The 18895-nt window shown below is 39.3% G+C and overlaps 3 protein-coding genes and 2 non-coding genes across 5 annotated transcripts; 3 read left to right on the forward strand and 2 right to left on the reverse strand.

Moving 5' to 3' along the window:
* The first annotated feature begins 518 nt into the window (after positions 1 to 518).
* Positions 519 to 5494, forward strand: LOC117424325 (ADP-ribosylation factor-like protein 2-binding protein). Its single transcript, XM_034040560.3, has 7 exons — positions 519 to 695; positions 1766 to 1829; positions 2541 to 2602; positions 2897 to 3003; positions 3114 to 3199; positions 3809 to 3905; positions 4467 to 5494. The coding sequence occupies exons 1-7, from the start codon at positions 659 to 661 to the stop codon at positions 4572 to 4574; spliced, it is 561 nt and encodes a 186-aa protein (XP_033896451.3). The 5' UTR covers positions 519 to 658; the 3' UTR covers positions 4575 to 5494.
* LOC117424324 (plasmolipin-like) lies at positions 5495 to 8912 on the reverse strand. The gene is made up of 4 exons (XM_034040558.3): positions 8591 to 8912; positions 6919 to 7089; positions 6491 to 6604; positions 5495 to 6311 (listed from the first exon to the last, which is right to left on the reverse strand). Exons 1-4 carry the CDS (start codon positions 8738 to 8740, stop codon positions 6192 to 6194), a joined length of 555 nt encoding a protein of 184 aa, XP_033896449.3. The 5' UTR covers positions 8741 to 8912; the 3' UTR covers positions 5495 to 6191.
* A 1424-nt stretch (positions 8913 to 10336) lies between these two features.
* Positions 10337 to 10419, forward strand: trnal-cag (transfer RNA leucine (anticodon CAG)). Its single transcript has one exon. It is a non-coding gene; the product is annotated as a tRNA-Leu (tRNA).
* A 290-nt stretch (positions 10420 to 10709) lies between these two features.
* Positions 10710 to 10792, reverse strand: trnal-cag (transfer RNA leucine (anticodon CAG)). The gene has a single exon. It is a non-coding gene; the product is annotated as a tRNA-Leu (tRNA).
* A 257-nt stretch (positions 10793 to 11049) lies between these two features.
* tmppe (transmembrane protein with metallophosphoesterase domain) lies at positions 11050 to 17176 on the forward strand. Its single transcript, XM_034040255.2, has 5 exons — positions 11050 to 11934; positions 12572 to 12682; positions 13788 to 13953; positions 14396 to 14535; positions 16051 to 17176. The coding sequence occupies exons 1-5, from the start codon at positions 11217 to 11219 to the stop codon at positions 16239 to 16241; spliced, it is 1326 nt and encodes a 441-aa protein (XP_033896146.1). The 5' UTR covers positions 11050 to 11216; the 3' UTR covers positions 16242 to 17176.
* The last annotated feature ends 1719 nt before the right edge of the window (positions 17177 to 18895 follow it).

Here is an 18895-nt window from a genome sequence, read left to right on the forward strand (position 1 = left end):
GGATTTTGAATGCTTGAATCAGATCATCGCGTAGTCTTCTTTGTTCAAGACTGAATAGATTAAATTCTTTTAGCCTGTTAACTTCAGAAACATAGCAGCCCTCAGTTCGTTTGTACATACTCCTGAAGGAAATAGTTGTTTATATTATTATTATTATTATTATTATTATGCTCCATATATTCGACTATCCTGTTCACAGAAAGCTAAATTTGCCAGCATTGTTTAATTGTGTTATTTGACTAATAACACATCTCTGTATCTCTTCGTCTTATGCATGATTTATATGCTCATAATCCATTAATAATAATTTTACGACTACTCAGCTGCTACCACTTCTGGTCCGTCTAATTCAGAGGTGCCCAATCCTGGTCCTGGAGGGCCAGTGTCCCTCCTGGCTTTTGTTGCAACTGTGCCCTAAATTACTTAATTGGACCAATCAAGCCCTTATTAGAAGCTTAATTGGTCCAATTAATCAATTTAGTGTACAATTTGAACAAAAACCAGGAGGGCATCGGCTCTCAAGGACCAGGATTGGGCACCCCTGGTCTAATTCGTGGTGTCCTTTTGTGCATCGGAACTGAAATTCACGTCCTTGTTTCCCGCCGTTCTGGGAGGAGTTTGGGAGCTTGATTCCGTTGCTGTGGAGCCGTTTGTGTGAATGAGAGGAGAGATACAAATGGCTGCAAGAGAGAGAAGTAAGGCCATTATGTATTCAGTTCTCTTGCAATCTTATATAGCTAATTGAATTAACAGTCATTTAAAACATGATTTGGTTAGGCAATAAACAGTATACCGGTTTGTCTTATTTGGTAACATTTTTTATAGTTTGCTAGTCAAATAAAAAATGAATTTGCAAGTTACATTGAATGTTTCAAAACACAAATTGTATTTGCTGGGATAAACAAGTCAATTGCCGTTCTCTGTAATATTGTACAACTAAAGAAGGCTACCGGTATACAACAAGGCGAATGCCTTTAGTTTTTATAATGGGATGGGGTTGTTAAACATCTATTATGTTAAGGGTTCATGTAAACTGTTTAATCCTAATTATTTGACTAGTTGTAATAAACTATAACGGGTGCAACCTACTGGTGCTAAATTATCAAAACCCGACCTAGTGTGCATGATTGTAAACCATGAACTGTGTAAATAACTAATTTCGTTGTACAGTACCATCTTTTCCAAATGCTAGAATAACCATTTCGTCCCTTGAGTGATCTATATTTCCGTATATATCTTCAAATGCGCCGTTAATCAAAGCATCCATTTTTTAAAGAGTCGCCAATTATGTTTTGTATTTTCGCCGTCCCCGATTTGGTTATGGACATTCTTAGCGTTTTACTGAATTGGAGAATCTGGCAAAATATCCTACCAATGTAATATGGTATTGCTGAGGCGAATACACAGTAAATTCGGTATCATTTCTAACATAATAGCACTGACATAGTCGATTCGCACTGGGCTAAAAAGACACAGGATGCCTGCGTTTGAAATTTTACAGAAGGTCCCGATGTCCATTAAAAAAATCGGAGGACCTCTGAGAAAATGATCTGGGATAAAAAGCAATGGACGGCTCGCACAGGACTGTCACCGATGTAGCTACAAATTCCCAAACCACCTGTGCATGTGGTGATTTTTAGTGCCGTGCGAATCTGTTCATAGTTACTGTAGAGTATTAAGTAGTTACTAAGCCTGTCTGAGCTTCAGTGATGGAGTCGCCACAGTTAAGACTGCTGATGACGTGGTTTTCATTTCCTCTTTAAAGTTTTGTTTGGGGATAATGCCGTTGAAATGGAAAACATGGAAGACGAAGATTTTGCTGTTTCAAAGTAAGTCTTTAAAAAAAATATCCAAGTATTAGTCACATCCTACCTTTTGACCAAAGTGTCAAATGAAATGCAGGCCATTGTTGTGAATTGTTACTGTTGACCTGGCACTGTTGACCTCCCATATACAGTCTCTACACCTTCCTCTTGTGGTCGTTTAGTTGGCATGAGCTGCAGGACTGATACAAAATCGTTAGATCTTGTTTGTTTTTTTCTTGTGATGCGATTAAAGTAAATCTGGTTATGAATATTGTAGTAGAAGTAAGCAAAGGGCTTATTCAACCTGTACCCCTCTGGGATAAGCCGTAGGATCATGAAGCATTTTACACCCTCATCAACTAGCGATGCGTGGTCGTGCCAGGATTGCCACTAATTCTAACTGTAGCTCATCCTGGCAGGGTATAGGTTGACCAAATTAACTCTCTTACCCAATCAACGGCTAGTTTCACTGACTCCGATTAGCAGTAATCTTGAGCTACTCAATGTTAATTTAGATAAAGTAATCCAAGATTAGAGCTAATCAGGGTTTTGAAACTATCCATAAAACAGTTAAACCAGAAACGATCAGAAATGTTGTATGCTTGCCGTGTGTCCGCACAAGAAGTGCTGTTATTAGGGCAATTTCCATTCCTATTATGGATTGTAGTGAAAGTTAGTGCCTATGTAGCTTTTGTTATAATACTGTATACCTTTTTTTTTTTTTTTTTTTTTTAGTTCGTCCGATGCAGATGCTACATTTGACACTGTTGTCGGATACTTAGAGGATATAATGATGGGTGAGTATACTAAATTATCGTGACAAAAGCTGCACACCTGGCAGTATGATTTAGTTGGCATGAAAACATTACTTCATCTCTGTTCTTCAAACACATGTTTAACACCAAGGGAAGCCATAATGAAGCATAGTGTAGCCTCTGCACCAAGTCAACATTTTTAAACGTGACATACTCCTAATGAATTAACCCGTTAATGAACTGCTTAATCAATTAATCGATTTGAACTTCAGACAAGGCAATAAGTTGAAGTTGCGCAATATGCTAAAAAGACAAAATCGTGGTTTAATTGGGCAGGTGATGAGTTTCAACAGCTTCAGGGAAACTTCATGGAAAAGCATTACCTGGAGTTTGAAGATTCCGAGGAGAATAAATTAAGCTACACCCCCATCTTCAATGAACATGTGAGTGTCCCATACAGAGCATGCGGTGGGATGCTTTTGCACGTCTGCTTTTCTGTTTACTTTCCTCTGCCACAAACTAGGAGTTAACTGTTCACTTACTGCTTTGTTAGATCGATCTGCTGGAAAAGTATATTGAACAGCAGCTGATAGAAAGGATGCCTGGGTTCAGCATGACAGCGTTTACCACATCGTTACAGTAAGTTAGTGGTGAAGAATAACATGGTTAAAAGCAATTTTTAATTGAAATCCTAAAGGGAGTCCTTAATATTTTAATATTGAAATACATGTTGAATTGAAATACATGTTTAAAGGGGGATTGTGAACCTCAAAGATTCCTTTTAATCTTCAGTCTTTCCCTTTAAGTGGCTTAGTTTTAAGCATCCTAATGTACAAAACAATGCAAAACAGCACATTAAATAAACCATCTTTATACACAAAAGCAACGTTTGGCTTGTAACGGCAGTACACCCCTCCTTAACAAATATGTGTTCTGTATGTAGGTATACTTGACACATCTTGCATAAAATGTAGAATTACCATAGTGAAGGTAATACCAAAAACAGCAGCAAATAACCCAAAGGGTTCATTTAGGAACCCCCAAAACATGCATAAGTTGTTTATTATTACTCTTATATCATTAACAGTTTTGTTTCCCTTTCACAATACAGATAAGCTGTGTTGTTAATGATGGATGATTTGAATGAATTTGAAATCCTGTGCAGATTCAGGGCTGAGTAATGGGATGGGAGACTGTTTTGGATTCAGCTGATTTTCTTGTCTTTTTTTTTTCTTCTTGTTGCTACAGACAGCATAAAGATGAGATAGCGGGAGACATATTCGACATGCTTCTGACATTTACAGACTTCCTGGCCTTCAAAGAAATGTTTCTTGATTACAGAGCTGTAAGTAAACCGTTTACATTGGCAGTGATGTCTCCAGACTAATTCTGTAATTGTGTTAATGTCACCTGTTATTGTGGGGCAATGAGCAGTTATCTGCTATTTAATACTTAGTGAAATATTACTTTAGTTCTTGCTTATGTTGTTTTTTTTATGTATCCTAAAAATAGAAATCCTGGAGAGAGAAAACAAAAAAACAGCCTTGCAATTAACTGAAGGGAATCCCTAAGGCATTAGTTGCCAATGGCTTAAAAATGTTTTTTTTTAAAACTGTTCTGGAACTGTTCTGGAAAGACTCTTTTATTAATAGATACTGTCAGTTTATCTACTCTACCACTGTTTGGATCTTTCAGCAGTAAGGGACTTCACAGGAGGTCTACCCTAGGAAACTAATCAACCATTTTCAGTGTCAAGTACTGAAAAATAAATAAAGGCATACATATTCCTTGATCGCCGAGTACAAATGGTCCCTCCAGTCGATTTCCGGATAATGTTTAGGAATGTGTGAATGTATAATGAACCTGATAAAACAATTGATTGTATTTTATTTCTTTACCTGTGTAGGAGAAAGAAGGTCGAGGTTTTGATCTCAGCAGTGGCCTGGTAGTGAGATCATTAACAACATCCTCTTCTGCGTCCTTAACTGTTAACAACTGTCTGCCCTTTCAGTGACGTTTGACACCCATTTAGGTAAACATGGACTTGTAAACATTCCAATATGTGACTCATAAACTGACGTCCATATTTGATGAATGAGGTTTCTGTTCCCCAGCGCAATCAAACATGTACAAAATAATGTAGGTGTTGATAGGGGAACAAGTCCATCTTCATGTTTTTTTTCTTCAAATAATTGCAAGGATGGAAATAAGGCTGGCTCCCATTGCATAGCAGTTTGATCCAAACCAGGTTTCATGATGAGTTTAAGACAACACACCTGAATTTGTTGTCTGTACACTGTTGTAAATCAAGCTTGTATTAAAACCTGGAATCTGTGAAACTGCTATGCAGTAGGAGTCTTATTTCCATCTGAATTGGCAGCACTTCAGCCATGAGAAAAGTAGTTTATTCTTGTATCACTGATCAGCATGGATTGTGTTGATGCTTTTATTTTATATAATGCCTCACATTATATGTGTTTTTATCAACAACAGACTACATTACAACCATGGTTAATCTACATACACCAGTATTATCTTTGGACAATTATGTTTATTTGGATATTTAATGTTAACAATAGCATTGATCAATTAAAGCACATTGAGTGGGAGGGGTTGCCTCGTTTTCTTAGTATTCACATTTATGGCCTGTAAGCACACTATAGTGAACATCAACTGTGTAATTAAGGAAGAGGAAAGAGTTAATCTAACCTTCGTTTAATAGTATGGCATGTTTGGGTGTGATCTCTACATCTCTTAGACTGTCTGTATGCCTGTACCTTTACTTGTATAGATACTTGTTAGATTAGAATTGCATTACTTGTGTATTTTCTTGTATAGGTTTATTTATGTGAAGGGTTGAATATGTAACTGAAGCTTTCGTATTTGTATATACACAATATGTATTTGGAATAAAAGTATATCTTTAAAATCAAATTGTGGTTTATAAATATATATATTAAAAAAATATGTATATTATCAATTTCAGAAGGGCAACAGTACAGTTATATGTGAGTAGCGCTACAAAAAAAGGAACAACAAACAACTTCATACTGCATTTTAACATAATACAGAACCTAGAAAAGCGTTCATGAAATTATCAGAGCTAATACATTTACTGCATGTGTGTCTTGACCTTTCACAATACATTACTGGTTCTGTTGGTTCCAAGGACTGGGTTACTTTTACGTGGAACCAAAGTGTAAGTTGGTGTTATCTCTCTCCCATAATCATTAGGATGGAGAGATAGAGGGAGTATAATTAAAGCACAGGGCACGTAAAGGCCATGTTTGCTGGAACAGGATAATCCACTGCACGTGCCAAGCCATGACCTCAAAAAACTGACTCGCTAGTCAAGAGGCATAACTAACGCAAAGCTGCAGAAATGACAGAAGGGCATTATCCCTCCCTCCAGCCCAAAAGAAGACACAAAAAGTGTAACGATCACAGTGCTCTCTCATTGATTCGTTTCTAATGCGGTTGAGATTAAATATCATGTTTTTAAAGTAAAACGTTTGCAGACGAAAAGCTGATAACACAAGGCTTGGTTTAACCTCAAAAAACATTGGCAAGTTAGTAAGTATGTACACATGCGTTAGTGCTCCCTGCTGCTTGTGTAGTGTGCTGTATTTGGCTATGCTGGGAGGTGTCCGGTCGCTTGGTTTGTTGCTGCGTTGCTGCCCTGTCCTCGGAACGCAGTGAAGCTGAAGAAGGAGCTTGCACAGTAGGCGATCATAACCAGACATGCAAAGAACTGTTGGTGCAAACAAAGGTGAGGCATTTAGTTTAGGGACACCGCTGAATTTGTTCTTAAAATCAATTTCGCACAGCAAAACCACCTGTGCTCGATAACCTACGGTAACGGAGTCGATATAGTTACAGTGCATTTGAATTGGGTAGATGGTTAAACAGAGTCCCAACATGTTCACTTACAGCTGCCGCTGCCAGATTGTTGTAATCTGGAGCCCACTTTGTAGGAACTGATGCTGCGTTGGTTATGAAGGCAGTGATGTACAGTACAGTAGCAATAACATTAAAGATCATCATCTATCCATGAAAGAAAAGAAGACAAGTTATCAGCACTTTATGGTTTTTAGGTGTAGCAAAAAAAGTAAAGGAAGAATTATAATATGATATTTTAAATGCAGTTATTTTGTAATTGGCTCTATTTCTGTAAAGGGACACAGTGATGAACAACAGGTAGATCTGGGGTACCACTGAATTTTATGAGGGGGTGAATCAGACAGAAAAGGTCCCATCCCTAAATACTACAGAACACGAGGGGCTGAGCAAACAAATAGTAACAGCCCCTCCCTTAATTGTTTGTAAAACACTTTATTTCAGGTAAACTTTTAACCTACCACAATAGGCCAAGGAACAAATTGTATTTTTTCGGGCACACTCAGGAAGTAAACCACAAACAGGCAGGTTGTTATAACCCAGAGTGTGACGCTAACAAACATCACCCATCCAAATGCCTGGTTCAAGGTTGTGGAACCAGCAATCAGAGCCCACACCAGTAAACCCAGAACCTGACAAATACAAAAGAAATGCAATTAGTTCATTAAAGTAGGCAACTGCACTTAGCATTTGTTTTGTCATCCTTTACTGAGAAAAAGATATTAAAATGGTCCTTTTATTTAGTACCAAAACTTCCAGATAATTGATGAATCATGATTTATGATTTGTTGTCAATTCAATCTAAGTACAAATCATTTTAGAAACGGCTTAACAGTAAAAAAGAAAAAAAAATCAGTCGATAGAAATAGAAATTGCTCACACTGTACTTCAGATGAACTTTTCAAAGCTGCGTGCTGAAATGCGTCTGCCAATTCTGCATCTCTCAGACACAGCTTGAATCTTTTCTCAATGTTGCTAATCTACTCTTTCAGATTTGATCTCAAAATTGCATTATCTAAAGCTCTCATTTTGAATCACGTGTGACAGGTTCATATTATTGTGCCAATAATACCCTCCCTACAACCGACATACAACCAGTCGTGATGGAGGTTTTAACCACGAGAACTCATCCCCAAGCCCGTAGCCAGACTGGAACCAGGGTTTGAGGTACAGCTTTAGCAGCAAGGTTGACTAAAATGACCTCACTCCTCAGAAGAGCTCAATTCCACCCTGCAATGAAAGTCTCATCATGCACTCCTCAGCACCATGTGATCTTAAGAACTTCAGCTGAGGTGTGGCTGTCCAACCACTCTAGAACAAACATCCAAGTTTGGTTTCCTTGTTTAAATACTTTCCCCCAAGGCTCAGACCACAGTCCATGTCCAGTCTTTCAATATTTAAGAAAAATAATAATAATAATAATAACTTAGGTGGGATATTGAAACAATCTAAAAACAATCTAGAAGCGTGTATCACAAAGTAAAAAAAAGCATTCAAATTAAATTCAAAATGTATTTAAATAGAGTTGCTGGTCTTGTCTAACCTGTTTTAGTTTTGTAGATATTCATGTACCGTGAAACCACATAAACTTAGATGCATTACTACATGAAAACTTTTCGTTCATACTGAAAATGCATTGTAAATAGTAAGTCAATTCATTCCCACGTATTAAAGTAGAGGTGAATAAACATTATTTCTGTCAGCAGTATCTGTAGAGTAGACTTGGTGGAACAGCGTGTCTGTCACCAGGTAAGATCACCTGATTTCTAGGTCCAATTCAGCCCATGAAAGAATGTTAATTGCTGTCGGATAGTAAAGTTAGTTATAATGGACACACACCATTTCAGTGTTTATGAGCTGTAAAAAATATAAAAGATTATGTTTTGTGTGGTTTGAGAGGCTTTTAGCTCAGTCCATTAAGATCTTTATTTAACCAAAAAATGTGGGATTGTTTAAAGCAGACACAGTCACATCATTTGCATTCGTTAATGGTCAAACCTGAGCTAGCTGAACACCAACATTGAGAAAATACCCAGCATTGTGCAAGTCAAGCTATACCCATCAGTGAGCTTGCACACACAAGTAAAGTACACTCACAAAGCAAGGACGTTTAAAATATAAAACAACACTTACGATTTCCACGATCATCAGTATCCCAGGAATAGTCCTAATAAACAACACATCCATTTTGACAGGTCCCACTGAGAACCCACGGAAGCCGGAATTGGACTGGGTTGGCTGTGAGCTGGTTTCGGTGCTGACTTTAGCTGGAAATTCATCCATGGTGACTGGTAGTGCACTGGAGTAGTAAACCCTTAAAACTTTTAAACCAGTTTAAAATTACGGTGAGCTCCTTCCTCGCTGTCTTTCAGATCCTGTTCATTATTGTTTTCCTCAGCCCTGTATGTGTCTCTCCCTAGTGTGAGCTCGCTTTGGCAGCTCAGCACACAATAGCCAAGCTGCTGAGGGCGTTCACCTGAGTTAAACATTTACAGAGCTCAGCACTGTAGGGCTGTTGAGCAAAGTTCACAGCTGCCTGTCACTCATGCTTGTGCCAATCCCAGCCTCGCTGAGCTTGTCTTACAATTGGGGGATCTGCCTGGTTGTAGGTAATATAACAGAGCATAGCAAAGCATACCTTCCCAACACAAAACCCTTTAGAAATCCGAATCCGCTGGGAGCTTAGACTGCAAGAAGAGCTTTGAGAAACGCTGCTGTTGTGTTTTCATCTCACCAGACCCTATTCATTATCTCAGTTGTGAAGATTGCAAGCATTGTTCAGAATACAAATACAAGTACATTAGGACTTTACTCTTACCAAATGATCTTCAAGTGATGTTCAAATGCAATGCAATGATTCAGTTCTAAAGAGCAAGAATATGAGCAGAATGGTACCACTGTGGTAACGCTGTCATGATTTGACATGCCATTAATAGCACACAATTCACACCTGTGTGAAGCCTTTGAAGTAGGCTATATGGTTAAATATACCTACTCCTAACCCTGTGATAGAGAAGTCTTTTTATATGGAGTAAAGTTACTACAATATATTTTCATAATTATTAGACCCTGGTCCTTGTGCTAAACACAAAATAATTAACAATCTGTCCATAATGCATTGCTGGCTTTGGAGTACACTGAAGAATGTCCTCTCTTGTTTTTAATTAGAATGCACATGGGTGAAATATGAGGGTAGTGTGATTATGAGTCCCTGAAATCAGTGTTTCGTGAAATCCCTCATCTTGCCCCCTGTAGCCAGTAGGTATTTCTGCATAAACCAGGCAGGTCATTGTTTGACTCTGGCTTCTATCTGTAATGTGTGTTTGTGTAGTTCAGTATATATTGTAAATGAATGGACTGTTATGTCCCAGGCACCAGGACACTGCATACCGCATCTCAACAGGCTTTATCCTGGTCAGAAGCCTCAATAAATATCTCTGGTTGTTCGATTGCTGGAGATTGTTTATGTAGAAAGGGTGGGCCTCTGTTTGAAGTTTTATATTGCTTACACATTAGGTTTTGAAGTCAGCTAACCTGAGAATAAGTTTGCATTCCTTCAGTTATTGGAAAGGTGACTGCATAGTTAAAGGTAAAATCATATTGTTTGACACACTTTAATGTCCACATGGTCGCCTGAGGATAGATTTTGTTTACAAACGTGGTCTCCCCTTGGTGTTGTGCTTTTCTAACACAGAAGAGTGTAGATAAATAAAGGGGCACATGTATTTAGTTTATGCTGCACTGCTAAGTTTGTACTACTTTTTATATTATAGTAAAACAGTTCACGTTAAAAACGTGTTATTCTTACTTAACTCGTTCACACACTACTGGCTTTAAAATTTCCCGTTGTTGTTCTCATTGTAGACGTGCTATATGTAAGTCAGGATGGCCGAGCGGTCTAAGGCGCTGCGTTCAGGTCGCAGTCTCCTCTGGAGGCGTGGGTTCGAATCCCACTTCTGACAACTTTTTTTTTTTTTTCTTAATTTAAAAAAGGTAGAAATTACAGCAGTAGTGAAATCACGCAGAAACGTTTTAAAAATGGTTCAAATGATAAAGAAATTACTTACAGACACATTTATTCGACCATATTCCTTCACTCTGATCTTTTTCAGTACAGCACACATACCAAATAAATCACTAACGATGTTGTTAAAAGTGAATATTAAAAAAATATCACTGTGTTTTATACTTTTTAAATTATATAAGGAAAAGATGTGACAATATCTTAAATAAAAAATAAATAAAAGGTTATTGTCAGAAGTGGGATTCGAACCCACGCCTCCAGAGGAGACTGCGACCTGAACGCAGCGCCTTAGACCGCTCGGCCATCCTGACTATATGACGTATCATCGTATACATTGTTAAACGTAATCAAAATTCAGAGTTACTTCAATGTTTTACCTGTAATAAAAACACAAGTACAGCATAAAGTTTAACTTATTTTTCATGAAATTAATCACAATCTCCGAGTTCATCTCTACAAATCGTTTGGGCTCTGGGTTTGGCACCACGTCAATTGTGGTTGACTAAAATGTTTCGGGTTTTCTTGTGTAGGAAGGAGGTGGGCGGAGAGACGCTACTGTATGCGGAAGTAAAAATGCAGACTTCAAGGGTGACGTTTCGTTTCGGGGTCATGTGGCTTTTATAAGAGGGATTTGGGGAAGTGAAAACATTGTAGCAACCCGTTATCTCGCTCCGTATTTCAACGGGCCGTTTTAATATTATTATCCGGGCATTGCAATTACATTCATTTACAAAGATGACCACCTTTGGAAAGCTTTCTGTGGAGGTGAAAGTGGCGATTGCAAGTGGCGTTGTTTTCTTTTCCATGTTTATCTCCAGAACGTTCTTGACGGAAAACGTCGACAAAGTGACGAGATCGAAATTGTTCCGATTTCAGTTCTTGCTGTTAGTCAACTGCTTGATGCTACTCGGCTCGCTGTACATTTGGAAGAAGACGGTTGTGACTTTGTGCAGAGCGAGCGGTCCAGCTTCCTACCTGACAGGCTGCTGGAAATGTACTGTGCTGTTGTTTCTCGCGTTTGCCCACCTCAGTTACTTCACGTTGCTGTACCTGGTTTCAGAAGAACCTTACACGTTTTCGCTGATCGCTTACACCTGCCTCGGGTCCTACGTCATTCTACTATTTTTCTTATTTACTTTCGGGTGCATCGAGCAAGGCTACCGTCTCCTTGCACGAAGATCAGGCAAAACACTGACTGCCGCAGCCGGCACCAGCAAGTGTGCAAACAAAAAAATCATCCTGGCCATCGGTGTCACCGTGGCATTGACCTGTGTGGGCCTTCTCAATGCTGCCAGACCCCCTGCATTAGTACATGTAGAAATCCCGGTGCACAATCTACCGGCTTCATTCAATAACCTGAAGCTGGTTTTACTGGCAGACATTCACCTTGGCGCCACCGTGGGGAAGTCAAAGCTTGCAATGATTGTGCGAATGGTAAATGACCTGCAGCCAGGTAATGCAATGGGCAGACAAGGTTTCAATTGAAATGCAGTGCAACAATATAATTAAGTGATGCAAAACAGTTAGTGGTGCAGGGTTGGCAAGCCACTGAGTAGAGTTTAAATTAAATGAATTAAAATCATAGTAAAACCTGAATCTCTAAATCTGTAACCCTCCTGTCGTCCTGTTTTTAACTAATGCTAAACATACCACTGCATGCTGAAGTACTACTGTGCATATTTCCAAGTGTAGAGGGCGGATGAGCAATGGTTCCTATGTGTTCAATGTACTTGTCTATATCCCATTTCAACACATGGGTGAAGAGCTTTTTGCACAGATAACCGTAATGTCTTGTAAATTATTCAGTTAATGCGCAGTCCTAGAGCAACACATTATGAATAAGCACAGAGATCCATCACAGTAGTACACGAGTTCAAAGTTCCGTTAGATGCATATTATCTAGACGTGTACACACATACATGTTAATATACAGTACATAAAAAAAGATATATACGTACATATTCACGTATCAGTTGTTAACGTATGTGGATTTTTTTTATCTCCCGGGAATCTAAGGTTTTAGAAGTAAATGCAGTAAGTAAATGCCTGCAATGATTTGTCAGTGTGTGTTTCTGTCGGTCTGTCTCCAGATATGGTAGTGATTGCTGGGGACCTGACTGACTCTCCGGTGTCTAGTCTCGGTACAGCCACAGAGCCTCTGAGGCAGCTTCAACCCCGACTGGGAACGTACTTCATTACAGGTAAAAGAATGTGTAAATATCCCTATTATAGTTCACTTTTACAATGACAGCTGATTAGAATTGCATTTACCAAAATCAAATACTGTATAATAATTTAGGAGCACTTAATAACTGCATGCAGCTCGGTTTTCAACACTTCCTGTCTGACTGAACAGACCCAGAGCGTGAGCAGCAGTGAGTCCTGATGCTGGAAGGAGAGGGGTGCTGGTTGTTCTGTTGTCCACTAGAGGGCCTGTTTTGTCACAGCTGCACATCACCACTCCATTCTGTTTTGATAAAGCCTTTGCAGGGAGAAACTAGTAAAACCCTCCAAACCCTTTTGAGGTAAATGTAATCAGTACCTAAAACAGTACTCGCAAAGAGATATGATTATGGAATGAATATATCCCTGATTTTGTACTCTGCTCTGCATTTTAATTTGAAGCCCTATTTCAAATCCTGAATGACCCTAAACAATTTAAATGTTCTTCACCTAGTTTAAGACACAAGTTCTTGTCATTAAACCGAAGCAGACAGTCGGTACACGAGTGCTGATAGTTTTTTTTAGCAGGTACAGTACGGGATTTAAGAGCTGTTTTTATTACTGCTGTGGAATCTGATGAAGAACCATTTTTAGGGTCAGTTTTAATTATCTGAACTGTGGTTAATGTTAGTACCACCATGCTAAAACGTATAAAGCTAATTTCTCTGTATATTTATTGTGTGTAGTAAAGGTAATAAGTGGCTCTATAAGTTATCCCTGGAGGAAACCCTAGAGTGATTAATATAGTTAAAGAGCAGCAGTGTTTAGACCCGCTGCTGTTAAATTAATTACAATAAACCAGTACAGTCTAGTGTTGGAGAAGCCTCCACTTCAAAGACAGCAAACCCAGTGCACGCTTTCACCAGGTCTTTCCTAAATTTATTTGACACTTCAGTGTCTTTGACAAGAATCTTGCAGGGCTGTTTTTAAAGCCTTCTTTGAGGCTTGTCTAGTAAATCCAGGCTCTATGTGTTTTTATTTACTGTTCTTAACCACAAGTATGTGTCAACGAGAAGCAGAGAAATGAATATAGTGAACAGATTAAAGAAGAATAACCTGTCTCCTGTCACCCTGCTCACTAAGGTAACCACGAGTACTACACTGCGGACGTCAGTAACTGGTTCAGCCACCTCAGGTCATTAAACATCCAGCCTCTTCACAACAGCAACGCCAGGGTCAGCCTGTCCCGGGACAGCGATGAATGGCTGTGTCTGGCGGGAGTGGACGACCTGGAAGCCCGGTTGTTACGGTAAGTCACTTCTTTGCCTTGCTCACGCGTCCATCTGTATCTTATTTATGGATTGGTATTGACAGCTATGACAGTAGCATCCAATCCCCAATGCAAAATGAAGATCTTGCTTAAGTATCTCACAGCGTGTACATGTACGTACAGACGGACTGGTCCCTCCATATATTCCCATATTCCCTGCGACTGGAAAATGCATCCCCTGCTGTGTGATAATAAGAGGCAATTCATATGAATAACAGTTGGATTAGGGGGTTTGTATTAATAAGAGTGGAATTGGGTTGGGGGGTCAAAGAGACAACCCTCGGAGCAATCGTGCAGGTCACTGCAGCCCCACAGAATTTCGAATCACCACATAATGACATGAGGCACAAGAAAACGTTCAGTTGTTTTGCCCCTGCTCTGGCACTGCTATTCCTGTGTGTGGTTTGTAACTGTGTTGCAGGTACACAGGACACGGGATGGATCTAGAGAAGGCCCTCACTGGATGCAGCCCTGACCGAGCCATTGTGCTGCTGGCTCACCAGCCCCTCGCTGCCAAGAAAGCTCTGCAGGCACGGCCAGACATCAGCCTCATCCTCTCAGGTACAGCACAGAGGAAGCTGACACTTGCTTTACGTGTGTCTCTGTGTTAAAGCGGTGCAGATGTTTAATTTGCGATCTGATAACAGACCATCTTTTTTTGTGTAAGTTCTGCAATATATTAGGTGTGCAGTGTAGGTTTGAATCTTTGCCAATACTATTAAAACATCAAGGGAATGCTGTGTAGAATTTAAACAGCAGACATTGAATATTAGAAACAGAATTCAGTAAGGCTTCTTACAGAGACCTCAAAATGCATCCTGTGGATCTTGCAGAATTTCTTTTATTTATTTTTTTGAGCAGCTCTTCTCTCTCTCTCTCTCACGGCTCCATTTGCTGCAATCATTTGCTTTGGTTTTTGGACGTGTTCTTCGAGGGGTACATTTTCGAAGACAGCTGCGAGCACCAACACTTGCCCAACAGGCTGAACTTGTACATTTTATATAACAAGTGTGCTGAGATAAACATCTGCACATTCAGTTACACTTGCAGAACCGGGAATAATGTTGCTTAGAACGATTCCTTTGTAACCCACAGAGCTGATGAAGTCTGTCCAAATGTTTACCAAAGCGATAAGCGATTGTGAAATAAGACAGTGACCTCACTGCACAGCACACAGTGAACGAAGTGACAGTGCAGATTACTATACTGAAAGGAAGGTGCAGCAATGTGGCTGGAAATAATTTCTCATCTCCAGCCAAAGGGAGCAAGCCGCACTGGAGCTTTTTGCAGACAAGTTACAAAAGTGGAGTTTTCTGTTTAAACCTGGGAAAGGGATGTTTTTTTTGTTTGTTGTGATTAAAAACGAAACCCACACATCCCAGGCTGTGCCCCTCCTTTTGTGCCACAGCCTGCACATTTTATACAGCATGCTTATTGGGCAGTCACTGGGGAGCCGGCTCAGGGACTGAGGTCCTTGTGTCAGCGCATGAGAAACAGCCTGGGTGTGAGAACAGCAGGAAGAGAAGCAGGACTTCCAGTAACCTGGGAACAATCAGCAAAATGAAACAACGTCATTAAGACAGTCAGATCATGAGGGTTTTTATGCCGTCTTTCAAAATTTAAATGAATCCTTAAAAATGGTAACCTTGCTCATTCCTTTAAGATTTGTTCAGAAATGCAACTTTGAATCTTGCATCGCTCACGAGTTATTTGATCATTCCTCAATTTCATAATAGAAGTTGTCTTTTTTTTTTATAGATTGTCAGCATGGAAAAAAGTACTTAAGTCAACGCTGCTTTATACAAATCTTGGGCTAAAGTCTCAAAGCTATTTACTCCAAATCGTCATAATAATCGTCATTACTCCAAATCGAAACACACCCAATAAAGTTACCAAACCTGATTTAAACAACTAAGACTTTAAATGAAACTTGTAAGTAGTCTTAAGTTGTTTCTTACTTGTTTTAGAATTGTAATGGTGTTTTTTTTCCTTTCAGATAAACATTGCACGAATGTTGATTTTGGAGTAGATATCTGTGAGAATCTAGCTCTTTGTGTGTTGTGTGTTTGTTTTCAGGGCACACCCACGGTGGACAGATATTCCCTCTCACCATCGCTGCCTACCTGCTCAACCCTTTCTTCAGCGGACTCTACAAGGTGGGAGACAGGAGCTTCGTCTATGTCACGCCCGGAACAATGTATTATGGGATACCCATGAGGATCGCAAGCAGAGCAGAGATAACAGAAATCATTCTGAAGAGTCCCTGAGTGGCCTTGGAAACTCAGCGGACGTGGGCATTTCATTGACCACAGAGTTCACTAAAACACCAAGAGAACCTCAGCTAAAACTGGCTCAGCAAAGTTTTCTGACCTTGGCTCATTTTGCAGATTTCAAGGCAGTGTGTTTCAATGCATTCATCAAAAAGAGAATAGACATCAAAAAGCTGCATCTGGTTAATAGTAGGGTTTGGATGACCAAAAACTTGAATTTTTATTTATGAATACTAAAGAGAACTGTAACTTCTCTTCCTGTAGAAATAGGCATTTCTTGTGAAGTAAGACACCACTTATAGTTTTAAAAACATGAATAAGATGTTTCCATAACAAAGACTCTCGAGGGGGATGGACAAAAAACTAGACGGAGGGTAAACAGCACATTGTGAGAGCGAGACGCACAGTTCTGGACAATATTTCTTCAGGCACAGTACAGTCATCTTGGGATGGCACGGTAATGGGCAGGCAGCAATATTTATTGAATAAAATGAACCCAATGCAGTTAAACACTGCTGTTGATCTAGTATCCCCCACTGTGTGGGGATTCGTAGCTACATCGCAAGGAGCCTGCAGCGTTGTAAGATGGACCGTCATGCTTTATTCTCTGGTTCATTTTGTATGAGGGCTCCTTTGCGTCATGTATTGTAATTTGAGGACATTGAAAAAGACTTCTAGACAAATCGTTTGTCATTGAGTTTATGTTTCTTTTAGCATTTTTAAATTCTGCACTACTGAGTGGTTATTAGTTATGGATGATGTAATGTGACAATGTGTTTTGCTACACCGTGCAGCTCATAAAATAAATACACTATTGAATGTATTGAATACATTGAAGGCTTTGCTGAGGGTTCAGATACGTTGTTGTGCTGTTTATCAAAGTAGATTATTTCTTCACTAAACTGAAGCAAATAAAATGCTCTTCAACTTGACTTTATTATTTTTTTCTTTCTCAGGCTCACACTTTATAGAAGGACGATGCACAAGTACTCCTACTATTCTATCAAATCCAGGCATTGCTTTTAAAACACTCAATCAGAAATATAAGGGAAAAACTGACACAAAACTTAATGCCAAATATGTTTCGGCTGCTACCTTAATTTGTGTTCTTCTGATTCACAATGAAGAAGCACTTGACCACCTTTGCTTTACAGTATATGGAATTCAGCCCCCATTGTGTCCCTCATTATTTACATACATTCTTATTAGCTGATCGCCTCTGGAATAACTGAGTTCACACTGAAGTCTGAAATGGCTCAAACCGCATTGCAGCGGGATTCAGTCTCTGTGTACTGAGCACTATGAACTGCACCAGCCAATCGTGAGCTGGGAATCTCTTTTAAGTTTAAAATTCTAAAATACTGCTAGCATGTACATCTCTAAAGAAAGCCTGCACTGCCTTCTAGTGGACACATGCCAGACTCACAATAGGAATGTCAAATTATCAGAACAAAATACATGCTTTTTAAAATACTTATTAAATTAAAAAGTATATATTCTGTTCCACTGGTTTTCAGGTTTGGTATTAAGTAGCACAGGGATGGAAATAAGACTCAATTAGCCACAGTGTCTTGTTATCGGGCTGACGATCAAAAGAAGACCTTTCACAACGGCATCCAGCTGCAGGAGTGCCACAGGAAGACCTCTGTGTTCTCAGTGAAGACGTCTAACGCTAACCTCAGAACGAAGCACCCTGTGTACTGTATCCCTTAAGAAATACTGACAGAAACTTCATACATTCTGCACACATTGTCACTGGAAGCTTATCTGATGCATCTGAATACTGACAGAAACTTCATACATCCTACAAACATTGCCACTGGAAGCTGCTCTGATGCATCTGAAGACAATGAAACACACTTTTTTTTTTTTTTACATGTATTTAATTTATTTCAGTATTTCTAAATGTAGCACTATGAAGTGTTTAATGGAAATGCCATTTGAACTACTCTTTAATAGAAAACATCTAAGTGCTGCTTAGATATGTGCTGTATTTGCATTCTGCTCCAAGTCACTGAGCTGCATGCTGAGTACTGGGAGGCATCTGTATAGTTCTAATGTAATTACATGAGAACTAACACAGGTTTTCCCGTTGAATTCCTAGAGTAAATATCTATTCATGACACATACCCCACATATTCACATCAATCCCTTAATCAACATGAATCTTAGGGCCTTTTCACTTATGATTAGTTTCTAAACCAACAGAACTGGGTTCACATGGAGGAATAACTCGTCTGTGTATTCACATACTGTACACACCTCGGTGCAAAGGAACTGTGTTCACTTGAATATTTTTAAGAACTGACTCTGCTTTCACATTGAACTGAAACAAATTAACCAAACTCAGTCCTTTTGCTTTGAGTTAGTCCTCTGTGATTCTGTTCAAAGTGCTTTGAGTTAGTCCTCTGTGATTCTGTTCAAAGTGCTTTGAGTTAGTCCTCTGTGATTCTGTTCAAAGTGCTTTGAGTTAGTCCTCTGTGATTCTGTTCAAAGTGCTTTGAGTTAGTCCTCTGTGATTCTGTTCAAAGTGCTTTGAGTTAGTCCTCTGTGATTCTATTCAAAGTGCTTTGAGTTAGTCCTCTGTGATTCTGTTCAAAGTGCTTTGAGTTAGTCCTCTGTGATTCTATTCAAAGTGATTTGAGTTAGTC

Source organism: Acipenser ruthenus, chromosome 19 (assembly GCF_902713425.1).
Source record: "Acipenser ruthenus chromosome 19, fAciRut3.2 maternal haplotype, whole genome shotgun sequence".
Lineage (NCBI taxonomy): Eukaryota > Metazoa > Chordata > Actinopteri > Acipenseriformes > Acipenseridae > Acipenser > Acipenser ruthenus.